Below are 17,176 nucleotides of genomic sequence, written 5' to 3'. Positions count from 1 at the left end.
GGCCAGAAATAGCTTCATTAACATTTCAAACCGGTGGCAAGGTAGATGGAGCTGGTGCTGCTTTTGGTTCAAGGCTTCTGGAAGGCAAATGGGGAGGGAGCATAAGCCAACTTCGTGTCCCCTAAAACTGTGTTCCCTGTAGTATACACCCACACTTTTATGTAAAATGTAAGCACAGGTAAGACACCACTGGAAAAAAAATCCTGTAAACTCCATAGGAACATAAGCTAATGAAGAACCAGACTTCTTAGGCTTTTAAGAGAAGGTTAAAGTAGGGGGAAAAAAAAAAAATAAGCTCCAGCAATAGACTTGTTTCAGGAACCTTTCTGAACACAGTGAGCTGGGGTAACAGGTGGATTTACTGGTTGAAATAAAAGGGAAGGAAGGAAAGTTCTAGCCCATGCTGTGAAACCACACAGAGATTAAGAAAGTCAATTGTTTTAATGTTTGGTCCTCAGTCATCTTAGTGTAGCTCTTCACAAAGGAAAAACGCTGGCTCCGCCCCACGAGTGTGGGGTTGAAGCCTCGGTCGGGGAAGAGGAACAGTGGCCCAGAGTGCTAAAGAGCTACGACCATACCCGGGGTCCTGCCTTCCTCATAAAGTGCTTAATGGAGCTGTCGGGCCTTGGAGGACCGGCCTGGTCTCCCAGGGGGCTAGAGATGGAAGATTCTGAGGAAAGCCAGCCTTGGAGAAGGCCCCCATGCAGCCATTGCTGCATCACTGGCCTTGGGCCGGAGCTCAGCCCAGTGATGCTGAACTGAAGGCACGGCAGAGGTGAGCTGGCTGCCACTGTGCAGAGTGGTTTACTGCACAAACCCTACACAGAGAACGCAGGAGCAGCTGGGCAACCCTGCAGTGCTTCTGGAGATGACTCAGAATCTGGAACTTTCTCTGGGATGACGTGGCAGCCTTTTCTCCTTCCTCGCTGTGCTCTGATGAGGCCTGTGGAGAGCCCAGGTGAGGGGTGGGCATCATTGGTCCATCTGATTACCAAGACCCTACAAAGAGCAACATGCCTGTCGTCAGTTGATGTGCTTATGGATATGTGTGCACCCACCAGTTGCTGCCTACAGGCAAGCCTAGACCATTTGGGACAAAGGAGGGTTGGGCACGTTCCCCGAGGACATCTGGATGACCCTCCACAACTGAAAGTACTCAGGCAGATCCTAGAGGTACCCAACCTTTCTTGCGCTACAAGTCAAATTTAAGTAGAGTGTGGATACAGATTTCGTCATGCTACATTCTCATAAATAACCTGTGCTTAGTCGCTCAGTCGACTCTTTGCAACCCCATGAACTGTAGCCCGCCAGGGTCCTCTGTCCATGGGGATTCTCCAGGCAAGAATATTGGAGTGGGTTGCCATGCCCTCCTCCAGGAGATCTTCCCAACCCAGGGATCAAACCTAGGTCTCCTGCATTGCAGGTGGATTCTTTACCAGCTGAGCTACCAGGGAAGCCCTAACTAGCCTGAGACGTCACTGTTTAAAATGATGCTAGATTTTAAAGGGTGAGTCCATCTGAAGAAAAGTATGAAGCAAATGTTAGTACGGATGGTCCAGAAATGGAGTGGATGATGAGAGTGGTGTGTGACTGCCTGGGTGGACAATACACCTAAATGTGCTGGGTTCTCACCACTGGTACAAGAGGCAGGTGAGGTCAGGTGCTTTGGCCTGCCTGCTGGGAGTTCAGGAGGCGGCCTACCTGCTCATAGTCTTCCACGTATTTATATTTCTTCTCGCGATAGTAGTATCTCTTCTTCATGCAGTAGAGGACTATGACGTCACACAGCACTGTCGCCTGAACGTGGCGCAGGGCGAGAAAGAATGAGCCAAGTTGCTGTGGTCTCTGCTCTTCTGTGTGTGCCCCTTCCCATGACACCTGGGATCCTCCAAGGAAAGGAAAGGCTCCCCCATCTCTCGGGGGAAACGATTAGGCCCCAAGGGGCATGGTCTTAGAGAATGGCATGTGGAGGCAGCAGGATGGGGAAAGGGAAACAAGGCTGGAGGGCTGAGTCTAGAAACAAGTCTGGGGTCGTGGGGAAGGACCGGGGTGGCAGTGGAGAGTCTCAACTTGCTGTGCTAGCCACTGCTGGGAGGGCTGCAACCCTGGGGCAGGGTGGGGGGTGGGGATGAGTAACTGGAAAGTCTAAATGAGCCACTCACCACCCCCAAGAGCGCCAAGCCAGAACCAATGTTGATCATGGTGGGGATGATGTCAAATTTCCCAGCCTGCGAGTGATAGGAGAAAAAGAAAAAGTTGTGATGCAGGTAGAGAGTGGGCCCTCTGCCCCCCAACCAACCCAGAAGAAGACTAGTGGGCTCTGAACAAGGGGAGCCAGTGGCCAGGCTACCTTTCCAAACACGATGATGTCAAAGCGGATGCCATAGGCTTTGATGAGCGTGCGGCGCTCAGCACCGTTCAGGTCGCTGTAGTACTTGGCAAACCTGTGGAGAGAAGGCCAGGTTACAGTGCAAAGGCACAGGCGGCCTGAGACAGCATCTGGATCCTGGCAAGGGTTGTCAGAGTGAACTGCTGAGGCCCTGGCGGAGTTGGCACGAGCTAAGGATTCACTCATGCCTGCATGCTATATAGACCACACTCTAGTATTCTTACCTGGAAAATCCCATGGATGGAGGAGCCTGGTAGACTACAGTCCATAGGGTCGCAAAGAGTCGGACACAACTGAGCAACTTCACTTCACTTCACGTCTTCTAGCTCCTCAAGGCCTTTCCTGGCTAATGTGAGCCATGTGGGAGAAGGGCTGGCCTGCTGAGGAGGAGGGTGCCTGGGCCCACAGTGCAGAATGCCTGGAATGCAGGCAGAAGGGCACACAAAGAGATCTCCCCTCTGTCATCTCTGTCACCTGCTACGACTTAAAACCAGAACTTCCTCCTCTGAAAGTCATTCCTGACACTGCTGAGCCCCCTGCCTCTCTGAGTAAGGAGACCGTGGCCGCTAATAAAAGGTGGCCAGGCAGCAGCAATCATGAAGACTGCTTTGTGGGTGGGACAGACAGCATCAGCATTGGACCTTTTTTTTTAAATTAAAGAACCTTTGACCCATCAGTAGGAAGAGTAGATGAAAAAAAATGTGGTATGTCCACACAGTGGAATATTATTTAGCCATAAAAAGAGAGGTACTGATAAATGCTACAACATGGATGAGCCTGGAAAAAAATGATGCTAAGTGAAAGAAGCCAGTCACAGAAGGCCACCTATGATATGAGTCCATTCCTATGAAATTCAAGAATTGGTAAATTAGGTAGATTACTGGTTGCCAGGGGCTGAGGTAGATGGAAGGATAGAGCGGTGAAAGCTTAAGAGGCTGGGGTTTCTTTCTGAGGTGATGAAAACATTCTAAAATTGCAGTAATCATCGCACAACTCTGAATATGAATATGCTTTAAAAAAAACCCCTCTGAATTCTACTTTAAATGAGTGAACTGTGTAGAATATGAACTATATCTCAATAAAGCCATTTAAAAAGAACGAGAGAGGGAACGTTGTGGGGAGAACCACTGAGATTTTTACCATTTGCTGCCCATGTTACACAGGGGATCCACCAGGAGCCTAAGCTGTGGCCTGAGATCTGTCTGGCCCCCAACTTCCATGCCGTGGTCCAGGCCTGGGGAACTCAGGTGGGACTAATGCTGACAGGTGTCCTTGTGAGGACTTTTCTCTGTTCTGGGGTTCCAGCCCAAGCTGGAGGTTTTTCCACAGTGGTTTCTACAAGAACTGTGTAACCACAGAGATAGAGCAGTGCAAATCAGACTTCCTTATTAGGAAAAAATGTAAGTATCTTCCCTTCTAATCAGTGAACCAGATGGTTCAAAAGGACAACAGATCCTGCGTGCATTTGATTCCACTCATCATCACTAGGCTTCTCTGATAGCTCGGTTGGCAAAGAATCCGCCTGCACTGCAGGAGACCCCGGTTAGATTCCTGGGTCAGGAAGATCCACTAGAGAAGGGATAGGCTACCTACTCCAGTATTCTTGGGCTTCCCTTGTGGCTCAGCTGGTAAAGAATCTGCCTGAAATCGGGAGACCTGGGTTCTATCACTGGGTTGGGAAGATCCTCTGGAGAAGAAAGGCTACCCACTCCAGTATTCTGGCCTGGAGAAGTCCATGGACTTTCTAGTCCATGGGTCCCAAAGAGGAGGACAGGACTGAGCGACTTTCACGTCACTTCACTTCATCACCACTAGAGGGCGATAAGTGCAGGACAAGAGCACCATTCTTCATTCTTGCTTGGAGAATTCCACAGACAGAGGAGCCCGGCAGGCTATACAGTCCACAGGGTCACAAAGAGTCGGACATGACTGAAACGACTTAGCAAACAACAGCACAGCCTGCTCAGGTGGTCCTTCCTGGTGCTTGGTTTTGGTGTGGAAAATGCAACAAAGACGGCATGAAAATGTACGTGGTGCAGATTTCATTGGGTCAAGGAAGTGACAATTGTTAGCCAAAAAGTGACTGGTCCCTCAGCCCTCTCCTCAGATTACCAGCTGCACTGGTTTGAATACTGTCCCCCAAGTTCATGTCTACCTAGAACCTGTGGGTGCGACCTTACTTACAAATAGGGTCTCTGCAGATGTAATCACAGTTAAGATGAGGTCATACTGGATTGGGGTGGACCCCAAATCCTATACAACTGGTGTCCTTATAAAAGACGAAGGACACACAGGGACACAGACACAGAAAGGAGGAGGCCATGGGATGACAGAGGCAGAGACTGGAGCGATGCATCTGTAAGCCAGGGACCACCAAGGGTTGTCAGGAGCCATCAGAAGCAGGAAGAGGCCAGGAGATACACTGGCCTGTACATACAGGAGCCTGGCCTGCAGATACACTGATCTGCGGCTTCTGTTCTCCAGAACTGTGAGAAGATAGAGTCCTGCCACTTGGAGCCAGCCAGTCTGTCGTCATTTGTTAGGGCAGTCATGGGAAACAAACGCACAGCACTTCCCACGTGGATGTACCAGCAAAGGCCTTTCCTGAGACGAAAACCTGTATCCCTGCTCCTTGGAGATTCTAGGGGCCAGATCACCTAAGAAGCCAATTCACGAGTCAGGCCCCAGAGGCCTTTGGACTGGAGGACCACAGACTCAGCCACTCCTCAGAATTAGTGGCACGGTCCTGGTGGAGGCTGGTCTGGGAAAGCTAAAGCAGGCAGACTCTCCTGGAGGCAAGAAAAGGCAGGGAGGGCTCTCACGGGTTGGAATGCCACAGGGTCGAGGCCCTGCTTGGACCACTTTCCCTGGAGCATGCCTCCCCTCCTGCCCTTGGTCTTGGGTGGGCGTGGAGGCCCCCACTGGGGAGTGATCCAGTTGCCATCACCCCCAACACATGAGGCATGGGGCCCAAGCTCGCACCCACCTGAAATTGTAGCCTGGGGATACGTTGTGGGCCACGTCGCGGGTGTCCAGGCGGCGGAAGGAATACCTGGGCAGGCAGAAGGAGGCGGCCCTGTCCAGGTTGCAGTTCCACTTGATCTGGATGCCCATGATGCCTCCCTGTGGGGTGCGAGCAGAGCCCGTTCTAGAAGGTGATGTGTCAAAGGTCGTGCTAGAACAGCCAGGACTGGGACTTCCCTGGTGGTTCAGTGGCCAAGACTCTCCACTCCCAAAGCTGGAGGCCTGGGTTCAATCCCTAATCAGAGAACTAGGTCCCACATGCCGCAACTAAAACCCTGCATGAGGCAGCTAAGGACCCCGAATGCCACAGTGTAGATCCCATGCACTCCAACTAAGACCGTGTGTGCATGCTAAGCCGCTTCAGTCGTGTCCGACTCTTTGCGACCCCATGGACTGTAGCCCGCCAGGCTACTCTGTCCATGAGATTCTCCAGGCAAGAATACTGGAGTGGGTTGCTATGCCCTCCTCTGGGGGATCTTCCCCACTCAGGGATCAAACCCGGGTCTCCTACATTGCAGGCGGATTCTTTACCAGCTGAGCCACCAGGGAAGCCACAACTAAGACCTAGTACAGCCAAATAAATAAATACATAATTTTTTTTTTTTTTTTAAAGAAAAGCCAAGACCTGCACCCACCTCAATGGCTATGTCCTGGAAGCTGTGCCCTGCGCTCTCCACAATTTTTCCAAGTTGGAATATAGGGCAGAAGGGATCTGTTTTCGCATCATAAATGCACGTTTTGAGGTAGGCGGTGGTGATGTTGGGAAGGATATTCCTCCTAAAGTCAGGAGGAAGCAGAAAATAGGAGCGAGGAAAACCTCAAAGAAGAGCCAGAAGTTTCTCCAAGACATTGGTGAACTCACACGGCTGGTCGCCACTTACTTGCTGAAGTTAAATTTGGGATACCAGATGTTGTTCTTAACCAAAAGAGTGAAGTTTTCTGCAGCCTTTAAAAAAGCAGGCCTGAAAAAAATGATAACATATTGTTAATAAAAGTACAAACATATGTACACTCCTAATATACCTAGGTAATATTTTTAAGCAGCAGACACACGTGTGTCTTACAATATCACTTTGCCAAGAAAAAAGTAAAACGTTTCTCATGGGTTTTTTTTTTTTGCTACTCTCCTCTGCACAAACACTAGGTCAAGAGAGGAGACAGTAAACCAAGGTTTCTAGTTTCTTCCAAGCACAGAAGGGCACGGCCTTTTCCTTGAGGCCATGGGAATTTAAGAACCTGAGGAACAGCTACCGACATGGGTGGGAGGGGCAGGGCCTCCTGGCCTCCCTAGCAATCACTGGGTCCGGCAGGTGCTGGGTTTCAGGGCTTACCTCAGGTGTCCGCAACAGATCTGGTTTAACAAGTGAAAGCAAAGGCGAGTTCACCTAGAGGCTGGAAAGGGCATGTGGCGCGTGACTGCTGCTGCACCACCTCTTCCCGGAAGTGCCACGTCAGCCCCTGCTGACGGCAGGAGCAGAATCTGTCCCGGGATGGGGGGCGGGTACTCTGCCTTAGAGCATTTCTACAGGGGGATGTGGCACTGTGAAGTGACCCCTCGGTGGAGGAGGCCCCCCGACCCTGGTCGATTTTTTTTTTTTTTTTGGCTGCATCGCCTGGCATGCAGAATCTCTGTTCCTCGACCAAGGATTGAACCTGTGCCCCCTGCAGCGTAAGTGCAGAGTCTTAGCCACTGGACCACCAGAGAATCCCTCAACTCACTTTTTTTTTTTAATTGACATTCATTTCAAAATAAAACTTTCCATCATGACTATAAAAAAATATCATTTGCCACAAGTCAGAGGTCATCATTCAAATACATATAACTAAGTCAGAACAATGTCATTACAAACCGTGGTTCCCATTTTGTCGTGTACTGAGCCTGGGGCTTGTTCTTGGTGAGAAATGGAAATCAGTGAGGGATACAGACTCCTGACCAGCACCTCCTCCTTGACATCGGCTCAGGGCTGAATAAGAGTGAAGACGGGAATGCCTTTCTCTCCATGTGACTCAGTGTTATTTCATGTTATCAGTAAACACTTAAAAACCATCCTACACTGATGCAATCTATAATAGTGCTGTGCAGTGAAAATATACTGTGAGACACAAAGTGTTAGTCGCTCAGCTGTGTCTGACTCTCTGCAACCCCATGGACTGTACCCTGCCAGGCTCCGCTGTTCGTGGAATTCTCCAGGCAAGAATACTGGAGTGGGGTGCCATTCCCTTCTCCAGGGGATCTTCCCAACCCAGGGATCAAGACACAAACTGTGTTGTAATTTAAGTTTCCTCACAGTCACATTAAAAAGTAACAAGTGAAATGAACTTTTCTATAATAACTCAATATGTCTAAAATAATATTCCAACACGTAAACAACAAAGAATATTATTAATGAGATACTGTGATTTGGTCGCTAAGTTGTGTCTGACTCTTGTGACCCCATGGACTGTACCCCACCAGGCTCCTCTGTCCACTGTATTTCCCAGGCAAGAATACTGGAATGGGTTGCCATTTCTTTGTCTAGGGGGTCTTCCTGACCCAAGGATGTAACCAACATCTCCTGCATTGCAGGTGGATTCTTTACTGCTGAGCCATCTGGGAAGCCCTAATTAGATATTACATATCCTTTTCTTAAATAATTTAAAGTATGCAGAACCTGGAGTGTATTTTACCCTGAGAGCTCATTTTGGACCCAGCTGCATTTCCTCCTTCCTTTCTTTCCTAGGCATGCAGCATGTTAATTTCCTGGCCGTGATGGAACCCATGGCCCCTGCATTGATAGCACGGAGTCTTAACCACCTACTCACCAGGTAAGTCCCCCAGGCTGCATTTCAAGCACTCAGTAGCCACACGTGGCCACCAGCTCCATAAGGTCCTTTCCAGCCCCAGAATGCTAGGATTCCTTGTCTTGTGGAATTCCCTTCTGTAGCCGGAGCTGCTGCCCTCAGCAACCTGCAGATCTCAACACCGTCTTGTGTTGAGACACACCCAGGATGATGTTCACCTGGTTACCTGCTCCCCTAGGCTTATCTAGGCCTCAGTCTAAATTCTGAGTAAGGAAGGCCTCCAGGTTGCTAGCGATTCCAGACTCCAAAAGCGTTACCTCTAGCTCCACCCACTCACAGCACAGATGAGCAGTTAGGCTGTGTTACTCAATGTTACTCAAGGCAACCTTGAACCTGCTCTAGTTTATCAAATACATGTCCATGAACATTAATAATCTTCCTGCCCAGCATCTGATCCCCTTTTTTCTGGTAACAGAACTCCATGCTTCTTTTAGAATCCACTCAGCCTGTGTCATCTGGGTGGATCTGACTTCACCTCTAGCCAGGAAGGCCTGTGACCCAGGCCCGAGTCATAAGCAAAATCCATCCCCCAACCACAGGAATGGACTGGATGGGTTGACAGATGTGGCTGAAGATGTAAAGACGGACAGGTCTAGAATCTCTATGGGTTTTCCAGGTGGCATAGTGGTAAAGAATCTGCCTGCCAATGCAGGAGACTCAAGAGACACAAGTTTGATCCCTGGGTTGGGAAGATCCCTGGGAGGAAGGCATGGCAACCCACTCCAGTACTCTTGCCTAGAGAATCCTCATGGACAGAGTAGCCTGGCAGGCTACGGTCCATAGGGTTGCAAAGAGTCGGACATGACTGAGCACACACAGAACCTCTATGGACAGCTGGGCAGGGAGACCTGGGATACTTCATGGGTCCTGGGAATGAAGCTAACATGGAAGAAAGCAGAGCCCAGAGGTGGAGACTCAGACGCTGTCCCCTGAGGTCCAGATCTAGCCATGCTGGGATCTCTGTGGTTAGCTGAACAATAAACCGCCCCCACTGTGAATGCATGTGTGTGAGCATGCATGTATGTGTGTGTGTGTGTGTGTGTGCACATACCCGCTTAAGGCCCTGAGAACTGTTCCTGTCAGTTACTTGCAACTGACAGATTTCTAACATAGAAATAAGTCATCTGCACTCTTATCATGGGTGATAAACACCGTGGCCCATCCGCCACTGATGGTTGAGAACCGTCAGCCCAGGGAAGCCTGCCAGCACAGGCTGACACCGAGAGCACAAAAACCAGTTCCCGCTTGCCGCCCCCAAGCCCGAGACCCAGCCTTGAGGACACTTGCGTTCCTTGAGTAGGACTCACTTTGGCACTTCTGTGTCGTCCTCCACCGGGCACCAGGCTGCTACCTCACATGTCTTCAAGGTCCTATTGAACGACACGCACCTCCCTGTCGCGACTCCTACAAGGGAGAGGGGCACCCAGGTCTGTGGGGGTCTTCTACTTTCTACTTTGTGAGTCAGAGTGGAAGCTCTGCCATGCATCCTATGCAGTCAGTCTCAAGCTATTCCAATCCTGGGATTTACACTGTCCAGAGATTCAAACTGCAGGAAAAGATCTGCCTGAGACCTAGCCACATCTCTGCTTTGCCGATCACAGGGTGATGCTGAGCCACAGGACAGGGCAAGATCTGGGATGGTTTCTGGGGTGCAAAGGACAGAGATGAATTTCGAGAGGGTCCCGGGAGCCCCGTCTGGGTCATGTGAAGGCACTGGGGGGTGCGGGGGATTCCTCCACCATGGAGATCTCCCTCTGAGAGGGCCCCTCCCCCACCACGGGGAGGCAGTCTGGCTGGAGGCTGCCCTCCCCACTAAGCGTCTCCTGTGGGGTCACGGTCACAGATTCCTACCGCTGCTGTGGGTGCCTGCAGAGCCGGCAGTGCAGCTGGCATCAGTTTCACACACCGTGGTCTTACCCGGGATCTGGAGGAGGAAGAACCAGTGAAAACAGGTTTCACACAGCCTGGCCCCACCTACTGAGGGACAAGGATGGAGAGCGGGGTATGAGGCCCAGGGCTCTTCTCCAAGAAGCTCCCTACCTCAGGACAGAGGCCTTGCGTCTGATTCATGGTGATCACCATGTTGGTCATGATGAAGACAGAATTTTCCTCCTGCAGAGAGGGTAGAGGGGAGACAGAGCTGCGTGTGACCTTCAGGGGAGCCAGGCAGAGCCACAAGGAGAGTCGGACATTATTAAGACAGCACCTTTCACTTCTCCCACATGCCACACCAGAAGTAGTTAAATACTGATCTTAGGGTCTCCCATTCTTGCCTATGAGAGTTTATAACCGACTGGAAACAGGGACTCAAACACCTGCACGTGTGTTCACAGCAGCAGCATTTACAACAGGCCAAAGGTGGAAATAACTCTGCATCTATCAAGGGGTGAATGGATAAATAAATTGTCTAATGGGTGAATGGATAAACAAACTGCAGTCCACACCTGTAATGGAATATGACTCAGCCATACAAAGGAGCAAAGCACTGACATGACTACAAGGTGGATGAACTTCAGAATATGACGCTGAGTCCAAGAAGTCAGATACAAAAGCCCGCGTAGTCTGTGAGCCCATCGATATGAAACGTACACAAGAGGCAAATCCAGAGACAGAAAGTAGGTTAGTGGTTGTAAGGGGGTCGGGGTGTGGGGGAAGGTGGACGAGAAGGTGATAACTTAATGAGTGTGGGGTTTTCTTTCAGACTGATAAAAATGTTCTGGAGCTAGATTGAGGTGATGTTGGACATCCCTGTGAATGTGCTAAATGCCACTGAATTTGTCATTCTGAACTGGTTAATAATGCAATACATGAATTTCACCTCCATTAAAAAAAAAATAAAACATGTCTACACTCTGAAACAGTTCGTTAATAAAGCTTGACTTATTGAGGGGAAAGAGCCAAGAAGTGCCTGGAATATCCTCTGCCAACTGGACTACCTCAGAGGCCCAGAAACATGAGAGCGCAAGTTTGGCTGGTTCTCTTTCCTAACAGGAACTAAAGTAAATACATCAAACATACTATACAGAAGACCCAATCAGGGTTAGCCACTGATACTTCTCCCTTAGAGAAGGTTCTGTTTCCTCCTCCCAAGGCAGCCCACCAGGCTCCCCCATCCCTGGGATTCTCCAGGCAAGAACACCGGAGTGGGTAGTGACCTTCTAGTATATGGAATAAAAGACAAAGGTCCTGCAAATTCAAGTTGGGCCTTCCACAATGGCCACTGATACTCTAAAATGAAATGCTCTGAGCAGTTCACACTTCCAGGAAGAGCAGTCAGTGCGGGGAGCCATCAAGGAAACTCAGGGACCAAAGAGTTTCCAGATGTCTCCACCCCCAGGTCTGACAAGGTGATGGAAGCTCTGGGAACAGTTGGCATCTTTCAAGGACACGTGAATGTGAAGTCGCTCAGTCGTGTCTGACTCTTTGCGACCCCATGGACTGTAGCCTACCAGGCTCCTCAGTCCATGGAATTTTCCAGGCAAGAGTACTGGAGTGGGTTGCCATTTCCTTCTCCAGGGGATCTTCCCAACCCAGGGATCAAACCCAGGTCTCCTGCACTGTAGGCAGATGCTTTACTGTCTGAGCCACCAGGGAAGCCCCTTTCAAGGACAGGCCTGGAGCAAAGCACGTTAGGAGTGGAGGAAATAGCCGGAGGGGGAGGCATGATGATGGGGCAGGAGGCCCAGGTCAGGTGCCCTGTCAGGCTCCCGTGTTCCATACACAGACACATTGCTCACTCGGTGTTTACAGAAGACTGCTCCCACATCGCTCCTGAGTTAGACCTGAACAAGTCAGTGAGATTTACTTTTTGTTTCCTATTTCTTATCTCCTTTAAGTTTAGAGAAATTTCGGTCTGGAGGTGAGCTGAGTAGATGTGGTGCAAACAGATATTTGTGTTCTGTCTTTGGAGAAGCAGAAGGGTATCGTGAGAGCTCGTGAGGAGAACCCTGCAGAACTCATGTGGCCCCCAGCCCTGATCCGAGATGGAAGGCGAAGTTGCTGTATTTTCCCTTCCACCGAGGGTCACAAGCAGGGTGCTGTATCCTTCTGTGTGTTCAGTAAACAGGCTGAGCGTGATATTCCTAGAACCTGCCTCGATGAGGCTGTGGCTTCGCAGGAAGCAGAGGTCTCTCTGTCGGGACAGGCGCCTACAGGACCAGCTGCCTCCAGCAAACTATAAATCCTCTGTTCCATTTGACCTTTATGGCTCCATTAGCTCTGACTTCTCTCTGGGCATTCCCCTAGACCCTTTCCTTGAGAAGGCAGAAGGAAAATGAACACACTTGAAGAAAAAAAAGAGTTTCTAAAGTCCTTGCTCTGAGCCAAGAGTTGGCAGCTTATCTGCACCTGGCCAGCCCAGTCACCTGAGCATGGGGGCCATCTGGAAAGATATGTGGGGACTGGCTATGGATCACAGTCATATCATGGTTAAGGAGAGTCAATATTTAACTTGGAGCTTGTGGATTAACATATGGAAGACTACGATGCTGTGTCAGCTTCTTCCCTTCCCTTTGTTCCTGATGGAATCCCATGTGGGTAGGTCTGTTTCCTTCTTGTTTGGCTTTGGGTCTCTAATGGCTGGGGCTTCCCAGGTGGCTCAGTGGTAAAGAATCTGCCTACAATGCAAGAGATGTGGGTTAGATCCCTGGGTAGGGAAGATCCCTTGGAAAAGGAAATGGCAACCCACTGTAGAATTCTTGCCTGGGAAATCACATGGACAGAGGAGCCTGGTGAGCTACAGTCCATGGGGTCGCAAAAGAGTTGGACACAACTCCGCAACTCAACAACAACAACTCTAATGACTGAAAAGATTTACCTTGCAGGTTTACAACAATAAAGTTAAATCATAAAATGTGGAAAGGTGAAAGTTTCACCTGCACTTTTCCCAGGATTTAAAACATATGCTTTTTCACCTTTCAGGGCCTGAGACAGACCGAGATGTCCATATGGAAAGCTTCCTATGTTTAAGCCAGCCATGTTTTAGGGCTGAAGAAACACAGCTGACTGAATATTGCCTGTTGGACCCTAAGCCAAAAAGAGGCCTGTCTATACTGCTTTCTTGGACTAGAACAATCAGTGTGGGCACTGGTGATCTTTAGCACTCTGGGCATGCCAATCACCAGTCAGGTGGGCAAAGTCAAAGGGAAAGCAGCGAACTACAAGCCTGAGCTTTAAAAGACAGAGTCACAGTGGGAGGCTTACCTGAGCTGGAATCACGTAATCAGCTACATCCCAAATCCGGAATCCAAGTTTAGAGGTGTTGGTCATGGTGACGCCCTTGGCTTTCACAGTAACTGAGCTGACCACAGAGTCCGTTTCCTGGTAACCCTTTTCCCACACAAACACCCACCTATAAAATAAAACAGGTCTCTTAAATTGCAGATATGGAGAGCCTACTGGACAGTCAGTTGCTGTCAGAAGTCAGAAACAGATGGTTTCACAGCAGTCGCTATATAAATAAATATTACCTCATCCTGTGACTGATAACACAATTAGATAACTGAGAAGTGTTCAGTCTCTTTTTGAAGGAAGAATTACCTTTGATCACATTTGGAAAAGAGATCACAATTTCACCAAGGGGAACTGAATCAGGAAGTTAAGAGATGGTGTTTTTCTTTTTTTTCTTTTCCAAATCCCCTAAATTCAGATCCTGAGTCAGATTTGATCACAGCAAGACGTATAAAAGCAAAGCATTTACTGCTTAAAAAATCCTCATAACAGAGGCAGACAACCCTCCACAGGAACCCTATAAAGCTACACTGCCCAGGAACTTCACTGGTGGCCCAGTGGTTAAGAATCTGCCTGTTAACACAAAGGACATGGGTTCAATCCCTGGTCAGGGTAGATTCCACATGCCTCGGGGCAACTAAGCCCGTGTAACACAACTACTGAGCCGGTGCTCTAGAGCCCATGCTCCACAATAAGAGAAGCAACCACAATGAGAAGCCCGAGCTCAGCAGCGCAGAACAGCCCCCACTTGCCGCAACTAGACAAAGCCGGTGTTGCAGCAGTGAAGACCCAGTGCAGCCCAAAATAAACTGATTTTTAAAAAAAGCTGCATTGCCCAACAGAAATACAACACAAGTCATATATGTAATTTAAACACTTCTAGTAGCAATGCTAAAAAGAAACAGGTAAAATTAATTTTAAGGATATATTTTATGTAACTCAATATGTCCAATATATCTTAACATTATCAATATAAGATGTGTTAATGTGATATTTAACTTTTTTTTCGTACTATGTCCTTGAAACCTGGCGTGCATTTTACAGTGACAGCACGTTTCGATTCGGAGCAGGAACACTTCAAATGCTCAACAGCCTCGTGGGACTTCTGGCTACCATACAGTACAAGTGCCAATGGACTGTATGTAGTCTAGAACTTTAAGATACCCCAAAGTAGGTGTAAACTGATCCTCCTACGAGCAGCAAAAGCCAAAAGGAAAAAGCTGCATGACAATTCCTGATTCCAAAGGTCCAACCTAGCACCGTGAGTTTAGTGAACCCATTAGCGGTGGTGGTTTACTCACTAAGTCGTGTCTGACTCTTGAGACCCCATGGACTGTAGCCCGCCAGGCTCCTCTGTCCATGGGATTTTCCAGGCAAGAATACTGAAGTGGATTGCCATTTCCTTCTCCAAGGGATCTTCCCAACCCATGAATCGAACCCAGGTCTCTTGCATTCCAGGCAGATTCTTTACCGACTGAGCTATGAGGGAAGCCCAACCCATTAGTAATGGGTTTCAAAATTGAGGGGTCCATCACAATCACTGGGTTGGTTGTGACGATACTTTATGTGACTTAATGAGTCCAAACCTGGGGGCTGGCCAGGTGGTTGTGATGTAGACTCCATACCTGGAAAGCCATTTTAGTGAACACTGTCAGTACCTACTGCTGCTGTGCCGATAGATGGTAGAAGCCAAACCTGCCAGATCATGTAGATTCTTTCAGGCAGTGTTAACAGATTCCAAGCCCCACCCCAGTGGAGGGGGGTGGATTCCCGTTACCGTTAAACAATTCCTCAGATGAGTCTCTCATGATCAGATACGTTTGGGAAACACTAAGACACTGGTTCCTAAACTTTGCTGCACATCAGAATCACCTGGGGAGGTGGTCATACTCGACAGCACTTCAATCAGAAGATCTGGGTCTGAGAGCCGGTAATCAGTATATTTTAAAGATCCCCAAATGGCTCTATGTGCAGTTTGGGGAACACTGTATTAGGCCTTTTAACAAAACAAAACAAACAAACAAACAAAAATGATGCAGCAGATAACATCTGTCAGCTCAGCACCTGTAGACACTCCAGGTGGACCATGAAGGCGGACCCAGTTGGTAAATTAATTTCCACCTCCTGGCTAGAGTTTAATTTTAGTGTAATGGGTACATCAATTAAAGTTAAGCACTTGGTAAGGACTTATGGTGGCAGGACAGGTAAGCAAAGAGGGCAGCATGGCAAATGATGAGGTTAGGGCTGGTGCCTATACCAAAGACTCCAACAACCCCACAATATGAAGGAAATGAACTTTAAGTGATTTTTCAAAGTGTGACCTGGTATCTTGGGTTACCACATGATGCTCAAAGGAAAGGACAGGAAGCCACAGACCCCAAAGGAACCAAGTGGAAGTCTCAAAACTTGGCTTCTGTCAGCTGACCATCAGAATGGGAAGTGAAGAGCAAAGAGTGAGAGGTTTAGGGCGAAGCCCTCCCAGCCCCCGTCAAAGGCCATCAGGGAGCAAGTCAGAAGGGCAAGAAGCAGGAATGGCGAGGATGAAGGTCTAGCTAGGCTTTGCCTTCAAGACACATCATCAAAGCAGCCTCCGGACCCAGACCCGGGACAGAGCCGGTCCCCCTCGAGGCTGGGGGTGGAGTGGAGTAGATGGAGGATTCGGGGAGTGGGGATATGTCACAGGCTTCGGGTCGCTGTCCCCAGGACCCCACCTGGAGGGCGCTCGCGGGGCTCAGCCGAGGACCTAGGCCAGGATGAGCAGGTGCGCGGCCGGGACCCAGGAGGAGTTCCCGGCCTTCGGGCCACGCCCTGACCCCAGGACCCCCGCGGGGTGGATGCCCGCGGCCGCGCTCACCCGATGACGTAGGCCAGGATGAGCAGCTGCACCGTGCGGTTCATGAGCCCCACTTTACGGCTGCGGATGAGCACTATGCGCGGCGTGTCGTACTCGAACAGGAAGGCCCCCAGCACCGCGCAGCAGCCCGCCATGGCGCCGCCGCCGCGCCGCCCGGCTCTGCGCTCTAGGCCCGGTTGCCGGCCCCGCCGCCGCGTCCCTGCCCGGGAGCCCCGCCTGGAACCGCCGTTCGCGGTGGGGAGGGCCCGGAAGGAGGCGGCGCTGACCCTGAGGGGACGGGGCCGGGCGGAAGGCGTGACCTGACCCTCGGGTACGAGTGCCCTGCCGCCTCAGGGGGGCCGGAGGACGAGACACCTTCTCAGGGGGAATGAGCCCGGGGGCTGAGGTGACCTCCTCCTTGGGAACGAATGATCCCTGAGGAGAGGGGCGAGCGACCCCCTTCAAGGGGGATGAACTCTAAGGGGACGAATGACCCCAAGAGGAGGTCCAGGGAGGACCAATGAAGCTCAGGGGAGATAGAGCCCTCAGAGAGTGACCTCCCCATTGGGAACAAGATACCCTGCCCCCCCAACACACACACCCCTTAGACGGGCAATGCGACCCCCGTGGGATGTCTAGAAATGACTGCAGGCGGAGAGGAGGGAAGCTAAGGATGGGGGCAGCTTAGGAGAAAGTGTAGTCCGACTGGAAGTTCAAACTCGTGCAGGCTCCAATGGGGGCGGTGCAGCGGACGCCTTCTGTATTGCGGGGTGCGGGGGTGGGGGTGGGGCAGAGTTAGTTGCTCAGTCATGTAGGACTCTCTGCGACCCCATGGACGGTAGCCCGCCAGGCTTCTCTGT

General features: G+C 50.2%; 1 protein-coding gene and 1 long non-coding RNA gene across 4 annotated transcripts in view; one reads left to right on the top strand and one right to left on the bottom strand.

The window, feature by feature from the left end:
* Nucleotides 1–422: 422 nt before the first annotated feature.
* On the bottom strand, nucleotides 423–16,588 carry P2RX4 (purinergic receptor P2X 4). 3 transcript variants are annotated; one of them, XM_006047149.3, is made up of 12 exons: nucleotides 16,338–16,586; nucleotides 13,457–13,604; nucleotides 10,295–10,366; nucleotides 10,106–10,178; nucleotides 9,562–9,658; nucleotides 6,295–6,375; nucleotides 6,049–6,190; nucleotides 5,376–5,512; nucleotides 2,351–2,444; nucleotides 2,163–2,228; nucleotides 1,702–1,797; nucleotides 423–999 (listed from the first exon to the last, which is right to left on the bottom strand). In XM_006047149.3, exons 1-12 carry the CDS (start codon nucleotides 16,469–16,471, stop codon nucleotides 973–975), a joined length of 1,167 nt encoding a protein of 388 aa, XP_006047211.2. In that variant the 5' UTR covers nucleotides 16,472–16,586; the 3' UTR covers nucleotides 423–972. The 3 variants fall into 3 exon arrangements, 1 of the variants encoding a protein (XP_006047211.2); XR_006545562.1 differs by having other exon boundaries at nucleotides 1,702–1,913; nucleotides 16,338–16,588; XR_006545563.1 differs by lacking the exon at nucleotides 16,338–16,586 and adding an exon at nucleotides 16,195–16,317 and having other exon boundaries at nucleotides 1,702–1,913.
* LOC123329938 overlaps nucleotides 16,510–17,176 on the top strand; it is a 36,147-nt gene continuing 35,480 nt past the window's right edge. The window contains exon 1 of the long non-coding RNA XR_006545564.1: nucleotides 16,510–16,647. This is a non-coding gene — a long non-coding RNA (uncharacterized LOC123329938). The remainder of the gene's footprint in view (nucleotides 16,648–17,176) is intronic.

This window comes from Bubalus bubalis, chromosome 17 (assembly GCF_019923935.1).
Source record: "Bubalus bubalis isolate 160015118507 breed Murrah chromosome 17, NDDB_SH_1, whole genome shotgun sequence".
Taxonomy (NCBI): domain Eukaryota; kingdom Metazoa; phylum Chordata; class Mammalia; order Artiodactyla; family Bovidae; genus Bubalus; species Bubalus bubalis.
This window is presented reverse-complemented; position numbering and strand designations above follow the sequence as displayed.

Bases quoted from the DNA above. Each gene is read 5' to 3' on its own strand.
- P2RX4 (XM_006047149.3), bottom strand. From the start codon at position 16,471: ATGGCGGGCTGCTGCGCGGTGCTGGGGGCCTTCCTGTTCGAGTACGAC. The intron at 10,179-10,294 runs GTAGGGAGCTTC...TTCCTCCTCCAG, and splicing joins CGCAAGGCCTCTGTCCTGAG to ATCCCGGGTAAGACCACGGT. The intron at 5,513-6,048 runs GTGGGTGCAGGT...CGCACCCCACAG, and splicing joins TCCAGGACATAGCCATTGAG to GGAGGCATCATGGGCATCCA.